The sequence below is a fragment of the Poecile atricapillus genome, chromosome 15, assembly GCF_030490865.1.
Source record: "Poecile atricapillus isolate bPoeAtr1 chromosome 15, bPoeAtr1.hap1, whole genome shotgun sequence".
In the NCBI taxonomy this organism is placed as follows: Eukaryota; Metazoa; Chordata; class Aves; order Passeriformes; family Paridae; genus Poecile; species Poecile atricapillus.
In genome coordinates this window covers 6909315-6921955 of record NC_081263.1, presented here as the reverse complement: position 1 = coordinate 6921955, position 12641 = coordinate 6909315, and the positions used below count along the sequence as shown (strand labels likewise).

The 12641-nt window shown below is 54.5% G+C and overlaps 1 protein-coding gene across 8 annotated transcripts in view; it reads right to left on the bottom strand.

Annotated features, from left to right (window-relative positions):
- Nucleotides 1–273: 273 nt before the first annotated feature.
- The window catches only part of ZNF512B (zinc finger protein 512B), a 29884-nt gene continuing 17516 nt past the window's right edge, over nucleotides 274–12641 (bottom strand). For 7 of the 8 annotated variants that reach the window (XM_058850834.1, XM_058850836.1, XM_058850839.1 and 4 more), the window contains 4 exons: nucleotides 7523–7624; nucleotides 6466–6528; nucleotides 4498–4596; nucleotides 274–4126 (listed from right to left, as the gene is read on the bottom strand). In XM_058850834.1, coding sequence (XP_058706817.1) covers nucleotides 3833–4126; nucleotides 4498–4596; nucleotides 6466–6528; nucleotides 7523–7624 — 558 coding nt within the window. In that variant the 3' untranslated portion in view covers nucleotides 274–3832. Of the gene's footprint in view, nucleotides 4127–4497; nucleotides 4597–6465; nucleotides 6529–7522; nucleotides 7625–10651; nucleotides 10955–12641 lie in introns of those variants that run through there. The other variant, XM_058850838.1, reaches the window with a different exon arrangement.

Genomic DNA, 12641 nt, shown 5'->3' with positions numbered 1-12641 from the left:
ATCTGGAGCAGCTTTAAAGGGCTTTCTGCCATGGGAGCGGAGAGTGGCTGGGCTTTGGGGATCCTCGTGGCACCAGGATTGCTGGCTTTGCCACCAGTCCTCACCTTCCCCATCCCGGTTTTGGGGGTACCCCTGGGTTAGTGACCGCACCCTCCATTCCCAGCATTTGGGGGGTTCCTCTCAGCCACTGCCAGGAAGGACAAATCCAAACCCCCAAGATCCCATGTCCAACCCTCCCACCAAACTGCTGAATAAAGGTGACAACGGTGCTAATAAAAAATCAATAACCATTTATTCGATACAGCTGTTTCATACATACAGTACAGGGAGCGCCTCGGCGCTGCTCGGCTGCTCGGAGCTGCTCGGACAGTACTCTCCAACTGAGGATTTGTCAATGATTAACAAAAGAACAGATCATCACAAATCGGGAGTTTATTATAAGATAGTTTACCGTTAAAACAATTTTATTTTTTGCAAATAAACACTTTTTAATATATATATTTATATATTTATATATATGGTTACAAGTGATAAATTGAAAATTTTTTTTTCCTTTTTTTTTTTTTGTTTTTTTCTGTTTTAATTTTTTCCCCAAAATACACTTATGCACTAATAACTGGCATCAACGAGAAACATTCGGATATGCCGTGGGATGGGTGTCACGAGGAGAGAAAGAAAAGAACAAAATGCTCCCAAGGTTCCTGGGGGTGAGAGATGCTCCAGGCCTGGGCAGCTCCACCACTGTGGCTGGAGCTGGTGTGACACAGCCAACCTCGCCAGGGCGCGGTCTTGGTGCTGAGGGTTCCCCAGTTCCCCACAATCCAAGCTTTCCATGAGGTCTTCCCACAGGCTTGCAGTCCGTGCCTGCTCCCATGGAGGTTTAGCCCTTTCCTCGGGGACATGGGTGATGGGATGGTGGGTTTCCCCGACAGTGGAGGTGCAGGACCACAGTGTCACTGTGCCCAGGGTGACGAAATCCCCAAATCCCATGGGTGACGGGATGGAAGGGGACAGGACACCTTGTCCCCCATGTGGTCCTGCAGCCTCTGCCTGTTCCTCTGGATCAAGGTGGTTTCCCCCCTGGCACTGCCTCGCTGGGAGCACCTGAAGGGGCACAACCTACTGGCCCCCAGCAAAGCCACTCTGGTGTCACTTGGCCCTGCCTGCTCACCTGTCGTGGCACTGGCAGGGGCTGGTGATCCTGGCATTGCTCTGGAACCTTCCCTGGACAAGCAGGAGAGTAAAGGATGTCTCATGGAGAAGGTGGTGGGGGGAACATGTTCCTCTCTGAGTGATGGCTAGTGGGGAAAACACCTTTTTTAGGGGGGGGAAAAAGCCCTGAAGATTTCACTTTCTCATAGAAATTCTGACCTGACCACGGTGCTGCCCTCACTGGGTCTGTGGGTGCTCTGAGGGTGACAGGGACAGCCCCAGCACCAGGACCACTGCTCCCACTGTCTGCCCTGAGACCCCAGATGGTCCATGGTGTCCCCTCCTGGCTGGTGTCACTCTGCAAGGCCACTACAGCTGTCCCTGCTCCTGCCAGACACTCTCATTATGGAAGCAGAGTGGGTTTTGATCCAGACCCCACAATGACCCCTTGAGCCAGCCCTTTCCCATGTCTGCCCCACCCTGAGCAGCTCCCAGGGCTTCCCCCACGGAGCACAGTGCTGCCTGTTAATTTAATCAATGAGAAGCCAATTAATTGCATGTTAATGAGAACAGAGTCCCAGACCATGCCCACGGGGAGACACTGAGGATTGTGTGATGAGCATCCAAGCCAGCAGCCCAGACTACCCAGATCTTCCTTTCCTAGGCCAGGACATGGAGCTTTCCTGGGGACTTCCCTCCATGGCAGGACATGATTTTGGGATCCAGAGGCTCCCTCTGCACCCTCACAGAGATTTCAGTGCCAGGCCCAAGCTCTGCCTGCGCTCCCCTTCCTGCTGCTGCCTGTGAGCTGTTCCAAGCTGACCTACAGCTCCCAAAGCTCTCTCCTTTCCCCAGGGAGGCAGGATCTACCCCAGTGACACCATCCAAACACAGATCCGATGAAGTGCAAGCAGCGACCAGGCTGAGCTGCAGTGACTAATTAAGCTTTCTCACTAATTGCCTCGAAGCCCGGCGCAGCCAGCAATGCTCAGGCAGTTCCCTCAGCTGCAGGCATGTGCCCAGCTGGGCAATGCAGATGGTGGATCCAGGTGCTGGAGCTGAGCACAGCAGGAGCCCTGGCTTCCTGAGAAGCCACCCTGGCTTCAGCCACCACTGCTCCCCCTCCGTGGCTGGAATAGCCTGGCGGTGGAGGATGTTAATAATGACAGCCGCTGCTTGGAGCAGGGAATGATATCGAGCCTCTGGTGGGCGACAAGGAGCAGTGAAGGAAAGCAAGGGCTAAGGTTTGAATTGATTAAAGCAAAAGCAGAAGCTCCCCCTCTGATGCCTCTTTCCTGGCTCTGCATAGGGGAAAAATCAAATTAAGGTTTTCTGTTGTGTTACTGAGAGGAAACGTGCCTGTTTCCCAAGGACCGAGGTAGCCTGGTTTTGTCTGGAGACGGGCACATCCCGGTCCAGGGATGGCTCCCCCCGGGCTGGAGTGAGGTGTGTGATGACAGTATCAGCACAGGAGCAAAGAAGAACTCTGGGGAAGAGCACAAGCAGGGATGGCACCACAGGGACCTGCCACCTCGAGGTGGGTGGTCAGGGGCTCAGACGCATCTTTAGAAGCAGAGACTCCTCCCTATGGTGGGTCCCAGCCCGGAAGGACAAGGGGAATGTGAGATGCCTGGGCAGCAACTGGGCTCATCCTACAGCAGGAGCCGTGATTGTCTCTCGATGATCCCCTGTCCCTGTTACACACCTCCTGTGGCCACAGCTGGGGAACAGAGACTCCGTTCCTCCCTCCCGGGTGATCGGCACCTTCGGGATGGAGCACAGTGGGACCCTGAATCACCCTGGGATGCCCCCAGGCCGGGGGACAGCTTGTTTGCTGCCATCTCCCCCTGACCCTGGCATCGGCATCATGTCTCTGTCATCACAGCACTCCAGACCCGGCAAACACAACCCAAGCACGGAGGCACAGCTCCCTCACCGCACCCCCGCCATGGCTGCACTGCCACTCTCGACGGTGCCCACAGCATTCCCACAACTTTCCACTAAACCCTCCAGCCAGTCCCCGAGCACCCCCAATCCTGCTCACACCTCCCACACCACCAGCGTGTGTCCTGCTCCCTCCTGTGCCTCGCACCACGCAAACCCTGCCGATCACCCTCCCCCTGGAGCCGCGGCTGGGGGGAGAGAGAGCGCTGCCAACTCCCCCTCACCCCGGAGCCTCTGCCCGACCGCCTCAAACATCTTTGGAAACATCACCCTGGAGCTGGGAGGCTGCCGGACAGGTGGGCAGCTGCCCGGCCCGGCCCGGAGCCGCTGGGGGAGGGTCCCTGCCCACGGGACCCCGCTGCTATTGCACTTCTCTTTCGCTCAAGCGTCACCAGGTTTGCGCAGGGGAGGGGAATCACGGGCCGGGGGAGGCAGCGGGGCCCCACCGAGGAGTATGTACATGGGCAGGGGGTGCAGAACGTTCCAGCTTCCTTGATCCTGTTTGTTTTCCAGTGTGAAACAAGGTCCGTGATTTGTTTAAAGTGGTTAATTGGTATTTTCTGTCTTTTTTTTTTGTCTTTTTTTTTTTTTTTCCTTTCTTTTTGTAAAAAGAGGGTGAAAAGAGGGTGGGGCAAGGGGAGGTGGGATGGGGAGGAGGGGACATAAAACTGGGAGAGACCCCCACCCTGTTACCCTGGGCTGTAAACGAATCCTCGGAGACGAGTCTCTGAGCTGCTCATTTCTCGGGCATCTTGCTGGCTCCTCCCTTTCGCTGGCTCGGGGGCTTGAGGACGAGCTCGTCTCCCTCGGGGCTGCCCCGGGAGCCTTCCCAGTGCTCGAGGGTTTTCTTGTGATTAGTCTTTGCTGTCACGCTCTCTCTGCCCTTCGGGGACATTTCTGGAGGCCTCTCCTTGGGTTTTCTCCCCCTCTTCTTCCCGTTTGTGCTTTTCTTTTTCTCCTCTTTGCTGGAAGAAAGCTGTTCCCTGTTTTTCTTTTTCCGGCTGGCCTCTGAGGAGGTTCGGAACCAGTTCTGTGTCAGGGGGGTGACACGGGGGTTAGTCCTGGGGGGAGGTACTGGCACCAATACCGGCACCAGCACACACAACCCGAGCCTGGCTCACCCCTCACCCCACTGGTGTCACCTCCCTGAGGTCAAACTGCTCAGTGCTGAGCTGCTGCAATGAGCCTGGGGGTGTCAGGGACACCAAGGGGGATCAGGAAGAACCTCCCAGGCTGATTGGAAGCTGTCACTCAGCTCTGCTCTAAACAGACATGGATGGATGGATGGATGGATGGATGGATGGATGGATGGATGGATGGATGGATGGATGGATGGAGACAGCCCAAGGATGTATAGTTGGAGTGGGGACCAGCCCAGCCCAGTTCCAGTTGCTTCCTTACCTCCGAGTGAGCCTTGATGATGTGGTATTTGACGCCACTCTCGGAGCTGAACTCCTTCTGGCACAGGAGGCAGCGGTACTTGCCCACTGAGTGGTCCCCCTGCAAGACACAGCAGCTCCTGCAGAGCCCAAAGCGCCCCAAAGGGTGGCACTCCCCTGGCCCTGGCCCTCCTGTGACCTCAAAGTGACACAAAATAAACGCTCATGTCTGAAAGATCTCTGCCAGCTTTGGCTCTGGGCCAGGAGTTCACAGCCACATCCTTTCTGAGTTTCAGTCCATGACACTCGTGCCTGTGTGTCCCCAGCATCAGGTGATGGGGCCATTGCCCTGTGTACTCACTGTCACAGATCTGTGATCCCCTGGGACTGAACCACCATCAGATTTATGTCTAACACTCACCTAATTTTCCTGTTACACTGTCAAAGAGCCAGGGTGACTGCTGGATTCCTGTCACCAGCGCCATGGTGGGATGACAGATCTCCCGGCTCTGCTGCAGGTCATAGCACGTGGGAGATAATGTGCTCTCTATTGATGAGGGGGTTATGGATGGGCCCCTCTGGGCCATATATTTCCTCCCTGGGAATTTCTCCATAGCTGTAAATCTTGAGTTAGAGAGGTCTCTCATTTCAGGAGAGGACAGGCCTGGCTTCAGGAATTCTTGTGCAAAATCATCCTGGTGCATCAATCCCCACTGAGGACAGGGTGCTGCCTGGGAGCAGCCTCTGCTCTTACTAAAGCTCTATGCAACCAGTTCTGCAGGATTTTACAGCAGTAATCACACGCCAGCTCTGGAGGGGCTGTGATTTTTTATGCCTAATTTGTTGGCACATGTATTCAAAGGAAATCCATTCCCCTAAGGGGAAGAATCCTGCTGATGGCAGTGTGGGGGTAGCAGAGCAACTCCCCATTGCTGACTCCCAGTACCTGGCCCCAGCTGTACCAGATCCAGAGGGTGCAGCTCTGTGCTTCATGGAAATGTTCATGCATATTCTGCCTGCTTCCCGTGCATGGAACCAACCAGAAACCAGCTCCATTTTCTCTCAGAGAAGGAGCTGTCCTAGTCTTCTGTGTTTGCTCTTTTATCCTGCATAAATCCAGCCTCTGCAGCCGGATCTTTGCAGCCCATTTTCTAAATGATCTCATTAAGGGCTGCTGTTCCAGCTAGCGCTGGAGGAATGCGGCAGTTGGTGTTTTTAATAATCACAGGGTATGTATTGGAGCTGCCTCCTGGAAGCTCCATTCAATGGAAGCAGCAGCTGGAAATGTTTCAGGGTATAAAGCTTTAGCAGTACTTGCTTGGTTCCCATTTGAGGGACCTACATGGAGCTCCTGATCCCTCCCCTGGGGCAGCTGCAGGTCACTGGACCTCAGGGCTGCTCCATCCATCCAGTGGGAGGGCACCGGCCTCTGCATGGACCAGCTGCCTCTTCCAGACTCAGCTTATCCCAGGAGGCACCACACCAGCATCCCTCCAGCTGGGCTTCCAGAGGGGCTTTAGGGCTGCCCAAATTGATGGAAGAAGACTCCTGATTCCCACCTGCCCCAGGAAACATTAGGTTTCCAGCACCCAGCTCCTTGGCTCTTAGTCGCTGTAGCTGATGTGTGGTTGTGGGTGATCTGGGGGCTGCAGGGACTGCTGGGGGATAGGAGGACATGAGGCAGGAGGACTTAGACCCACCACTATGTCCCTGTGACACTTTGTGTGTCAGAGGTCTGGGCTTGGGTGAGAAGCCTGTGTTGTGGGATCTTTTCTCTATAACTGGAATGGCAGCTACATCCCCTCTATCCCCAGTTTGAGCTCCTGCCTCCATCTGCCTCACTTGGAGCAGCACTGCCAGCCAGACCTCCAGCAGTCACCATCCTTTAACCTGTGCTGTTGTCCCTTGCCTTGTTCCAGCTGGGAGGGGGGGAGAGAAGACCCAAAATCAAAGCCACCTCTGAGAAGAGGGTGTAAAAAGCAGGACCTACCTTGTTGCAGTTGGCCAGGTGAGCTTTCAGCCCCGAGACACTGGAATAAATGGCTTCACAGCACTGCAGGAAAACACAAGGCAGGGTTAGACACGATCCCTGTGTATTGGGATGATCCCACCCATCCCCTGCCTCCCTCTGAGCCGTGGCCAGGAGCCTGCTGAGCCAGCATGGCCACCGGTCCAGGCTGAGCAGTGTGAGGTTAATGCTCTGCGAGGCGCCGAGGGCTCTGGTCACACGTTTCCCATTAGTGCTAATGGGAGTCATGTGGCCACATCCCTCTGCAACGGGCTGAAAAACGTCTCCCCTAAATGTCTCCGTGGAAAACCTATATTTGTGAGCTGTCGGGAGGTCCTGCTGGGCTACAGGAGTTCTTGGAGCCACAGCAGAGGCTTAATGGAGAGGAGAAATCACCCAGGCAGCAGCATGACCAGTTTCTGAGCAACATCTTTTCCAAGTGCCTGTGTATGACATTAATTAGCCAGCCTGGCTCCCCTGGCCTTGTGGGAACTGCCTCCTTCAGAACTCCCATTAGCAAGGCTTTGTTTGGGACGATAAATCCAGGCTCAGCACCAGGGTGGGGTTCACCTCTCTGTCAGCTCCGGCCAAGGCTGTGTTTCACAGCGAGATGAGGCACACGCACCATGCCCTGAGGTCTGTGCTTGTCACAGGGCTTTAAAAAGCTTGTCTTAAATCAATCTTCGTTTAACTCTGGGAAAAGCAGGTTCTCTGCATCAAAAGGCTGTGCAGGATGTTCAGCCTTCACCCCAAAGGCAGCTCCTGAGCTGAAATTGGGCAATGCTGCACCATCAGCTAAAGCACAGTCCTGTCCCCAAGCCTGGTGGCTTGAGCACACAAGGAGGATCACAAAGGTGGGACATGCTTTAACCGTGCACAGCAACAAGCTCAGGGAAAGGAGGTGAAATGAGTGTCTGAACATCACTGTGATCAGGGGCCCAATAAGAACAGTTTCTGGTGGATTTGGATGCCCCCAAAACTCCCCCTTCCACCAGCAGATGGAGACCAGCCAGCCCATGGAAGAACAGACAATCCTTACATTGTTAGGACAGTTGATGCGGCCCTTCTCCTTCACTTCATTCTTCCAGTTTTCCAGCAGCCTGGGATTGAGCTTTGGAAGCCCTGGTCGGGTGTAATTGAGCTGTGAACAATAGCAGTTGATAAGCAGAGCTGCACACCCCAGCCCAGTCCTGCCTCTTCACATGGGTCTCGCCCTGCTCCAAAGTGAATGGAGCTGAAAACTACGTGGGAGGCTTCCCCCAGAGATGCCATTTCCCCCAGGCACTGCAGAGCAGAGAGGTGGCTCTGCCTGCTGCCCTGCCACCGGCAAGGAGACCCTGGCACACAGGAGAGGAGAGGCTCCTGCTCCCGGGCTCCCACAGGGCCAGGACTGGACATGGCCTTTTTGGTGCATGGTGTCAGCACAGCCCTTCTGCCATGTTTTATAACCAGGGGAATAAACAGCCCTGCACACTGGGCAGAGGGGCCAGGAGCCTCCATGGCTGCCTTTCATGGATGAATGGGCACAACCCGTTAAACAATGAAAGGCTCTTGTGTGTCTCTCTCTCCTTCTGGCAGGGCTGCTCCTTCCAAGTGCTTTTAATTAGCGCTTTATTAGCGACTTTGAGGGTTAGCATAGCGGGCTGGCCTTCCCAACTCCAGTTCTGCATGTTCAGCACAAGCCAAGGCAGCTGTGGCAGCTCCAGGCATCTCCGGGCCTCCCAGCCACTGTGCCTGGCCCTACCTGCAGAGTTGGTCCTGGCCTGACACTGAGCCACTGTGCCAACGTCTGCAGGGGACACCGGGCTGCACAACCACAGCAGCACAACTCCCAGCCCAGCCTGGTGAGCTCCCCCAGAGCCACTGGATGTTGTTTGGGTCCTGAGCCCCAAACTTGCCCTGAGTGGGAGCAGTGCTGGCTGAGCCCGCAGGTGGCACGGTGCCCGTGTGGGTACCTGAGCACGTGCCACTCTCCATAGGCACCTCTGAGCATGGGATGGAACTGGATCCATGCTGGATGGAGAGGATGCACATCCAAAAGGTGCTTGCAGAGGTGCAAACCCAGGCCAAACACTCCCCGAGGTCCTGGAGCTGATGGTTTGGAGGCAGCAGGAACGTGGCTGGATTTCTTTTCCAGCTGTGACTTTTCCTGAACATGCTGATAAAGCTGCAAATCTGCCTTTGGCCAGCTCCCCCCAGCTGTTCCCAAACCTCACTGCAAAGGGAAGTTCAGGATGTTGAAGGCTCAGATGCCAGCCCCTCCTTTCCACTCCAAGTGATCCATGTGCCCCTGCCCTCCCCTCGGCACGTGGCAGGGCACGGCTGGCTCAGGGAGCACCGGGCTCCATGTGAGGGGCAGGGGCACGGGGCTTTGTGAAACGGCGCCGTGAGCACTGGTACGGACGGATGTGGATGTGGAAAACTCCCCCGAGCCCCAGCGTGCTGCAATTCTCTCGTGCTTCGTGGCTGGGGGAGATGCCAGCAGAGCTCTTTGAAGCTCTGGGATGGTGCATCTACCAAGAGCTTGGTCCCAAACCCAGGGAAGGCAATGCCACCTCCAGGGGAGAACACAGGACTCCCTTTTTGCCATTGATACTGAGAGCCAGGATGCCAAACAGCCTCCATAATTAAAAACCAATCAATCCCATGAATGAGCAAACATTAATGGTAACCGCACACAGCCCCAGCAACAACCTCTCCCTCTGTGCATCCCCAGGGAGGAGGTGAGGGGGGATGTGGACTCTGCTGCTCTGCTTTCCCACTCCAGAGAAAAATCCCTCCCTGCTCTTCTCCAACATGCAAATCCCATGTCTTCCCAGGGCACTGCGGTTCTGGGAATGTCAAAGTCATCTTTATGTCTCTATTAAGAGGGAGCCCCAGGCATGGAATATTTTTTTTTTTCTCCTTTTCCATTTATTTTCCTCAAACAGCCTGTAAGTGAAAATTTTCATGGCCAAATCATTAAACGACTACAACTGGTTTTGGCTACAGCCCATCTCTTCTGAACAGTCGAAGGATGCTGGGCTGGGAAGGTTTGTTTCCTTTGACTGACGGTTTTATTTAATTAACTTTCATATTTCAATTCTCTCTGCTCCCTAGACAGCTCTCCCCTTCCCCAAAATATATCACAATAAATGAGAACCAGGCAGGATGTCTCAGCCAACGAGCACCCCTGAAGCCTCACCCTGGTCTCCAGTGCAAGGCACAGTTCTCCCTTCATCCTGTGGAAGTTGTGGATGATGCCATAAGGGCAAAATGCATCCAGGGGTGCTGGTCAGCAGCCAGGTCCTACAGGAGGGTCATACCATGCCAGCTCTGCCGAGCAAGAGGAGGAAGGATGGACTTGGCCCCGCAGCTGGAGCTGGGATCTGGTTTGGCCCACAGTGCCATGAGTCTGCAGGGCTCAGCCTGGCTCCTGCCTGGATCGCAGGGCCATTGTTTTGGGGGACAAACCCAAGCCAGCCTCTTCTGCTCTGGAATTTATCCTGGTTCCAGTATAAAACCTCAAGCCTGGAGATGCCTTTTCCCCTTTAGCTTTATGACTGGCCTACGGCTGCCCCTTTCTCCAGATCCTGGCACCCCACAGCACCAGACTCCACAGGGAGGTGCAGGCTCCATGGCTGCCCCTACTCACACTGAGACCTCAAGCCATGGACAGGCAAATAGTGTCCATGTATCCCACAGCAGAGCTCTGCATCCCTCCCTGTGTGGCACAGCTCCTGCCTGGGCTGCAGGAGCTCATCACAACCTCCAGCACCTCGAAGCAAGGAACCCCATCTCAAGCTCTACCAAGAAAGCATCACACTCTGAAACTGGAATTTCTACAGCATTTTCTTCCCTTTTGCCTCCTAGATGCCTCTTCCCTCTGCTCAAGGAGGCTGTTTCTCATCCTCCATTACATCCTAGAGCCCACTGCCACGAGCTGAGAACCTGCAGCCTCAAGGCTGCTCAAGGGCAGGCAACAGCCCCAGCAAAGGCCAGAGGAGGGTCGTCAACATTTTCATGGAGCTTCTGGAGAGGGGATTTTTCCCAGAAAAGCAGCAGGGGTGTGCCCTTCCCCATCTGACATCCCCAGCAAGCGGCTGTTGTGAAACACCCCATCTGTTTCAGCTTATCTGGAGGCAAATAAAGATCGGAGCGAGAAAATAAGACTCCAGTGTATATTTAGAAATGCTGGATTTGGTTAGCGGAGACCGAAGGCAGCGCAGGGCCTGGGATCAAGCAGCAATCGTTTATTCTGATGCCATTGCTTTGGTGTGAAGGAATCCATCCTCCCGGGGAAAGGCGAACGCATCCCCACCACAGGCCACCAACGGGATCCAAACCCAGCATCCCTCCCCGGCTGGGACCGGCTGTCACGTGGCCACAGAGCAGGGGCTGCAGTGGGGCTGTTCCTGCCGTGAGGCTGAGAACCCCTGTATCCCATGGGCTTAAAGAGGAGCTGTGCCTTCCTGGGAAAAGGTTTTGCTGCCTGGAAAAGGGATGGAGAGGGTTTGCTTTCTTCATCAGCTTCCTTGAAATCCACACTGACTGCTGGGCCCGCGGTGGGGAACTGGAGAGTTCAGGGATGGAGCTTGTCCTTGTTGCAGCAGGTTTGGTGGGTGTATCCATCCCCTGCTGGCTACAGACCAGAGCTGGGAAGCACCTGTCCCTCTGGAATCCTGGAAATCCTTAGGGATTGCTGTAAAGATGAAGGAGCAGCTGCAGTCTGCTGCTGATCCCTGACATCTCACTTCTCTCCATGACCAGAACAGGGTCTGCAGGCCCAGCAGTGTACTCCCAATAGCTGGGCATGTCTCAGGGAGAAGACGAGGTGGTGGTGGTGTGGTGGCTCTTCTGGGAATTCCATCAGTTCCCACCAGTCTCAGTGCCCCAGTCAAGGTGAACTGGTGTTTATCCTCCTGCTGCTTCAGTGGCTCTGGACTGTCAGTTCCCTCAGGGAGGGCCAGGGCCACCACATGCACTCGGTGGAGTGGTGGCACACGGACATGGGGATGCTGCCAGCTGCCCTGAGCCTCCCATGTGGCACAAGGCATTTCTGAGAGCAGTTCTGTTTTGGGGCTGTAACAAGGTCAAATTGGGCACTTGCTGGAGGTTTGTTTCTACATCCTGAACTTGTAAAGGCAGAGCAGTCCTGAGCAATGCAAACCGTGGCTGAGCAGAGCAGCTCAGAGCGTGCTGAAGTCAGCAGGTTCCCACCAGCCTGCCTGGGCAGAACCTGCCTCCCACCTCCTCCCAGCATCGCTCGTCATGAAAAAATGTTATAGACTGAACAGATTATAAAGTGTTGTCAAGGGAACGTGACAGTCACTGCAACACGTACCCACAGGCACACGCATGGCTATGTATGGATTCACCCACTACACTAACTTCCTCCAAAATCCATGTGGGATTTTATGCAGGGCCCGAGGTCTCTTGATCCTCCAACTCAAGACCCTTGTTTTGCCATCTGGGAGCTGATCCAATTCCCCCCTTTTCCATCTTTAATGCAAAACTGCTTCTGCCAGCCTCACAGCAATTCTTTGCTTTTAAGCACTGAGATGGGGCTCAGTTAAACAATCAAACTCTGAACACAAGAAACGTCTCATTAAAAAAACCCACCATCACTTCACAGAGCAGTTACACCAGTGCTGAGACCTTTACGATGCCTTTGTCAGCCTGAACATGTACCCCTTGTCCAGGCCTGGGGTCCTGGCTGCTCCCTCAATTCAAAAAGAAAATACCCAAAGTCATGAGTAAAGGGAACAATTCCAAGAGGAAAGAGAAGAATGCAAGGGCTGAGACAGGAGAAGGGAAAAGAGAGCAGCACACCTCTTCTCCCACTGTATCTGAAATGAAACAGCTACTTTGGGCTTGGTTTTTTAAAGTTATTAATGCATTGCAGCTGAAGTCATCTGGAAACCAATAATGGCAACATCAAGCACTGGGGAAATAAAATGTTTGCAAGCATTTCTGGCCCTTAAATACCCAGCTCTGCCCCAAGGTGGATGGCAGCGCTGCAGCTGGTTCCCCTTCTGTGCCAATGCCTCACTGGAATGCCAGGGAGGATAAAGAAGCTGCTGGTTTGTTTCTGTGCTGGTTTTCCAGCTGCCCACCACATGCAGACCAGAGCTGAGCCAGGCTGAGCTTCTCTGGGTTTCTGCAGGACCATGGTGGCA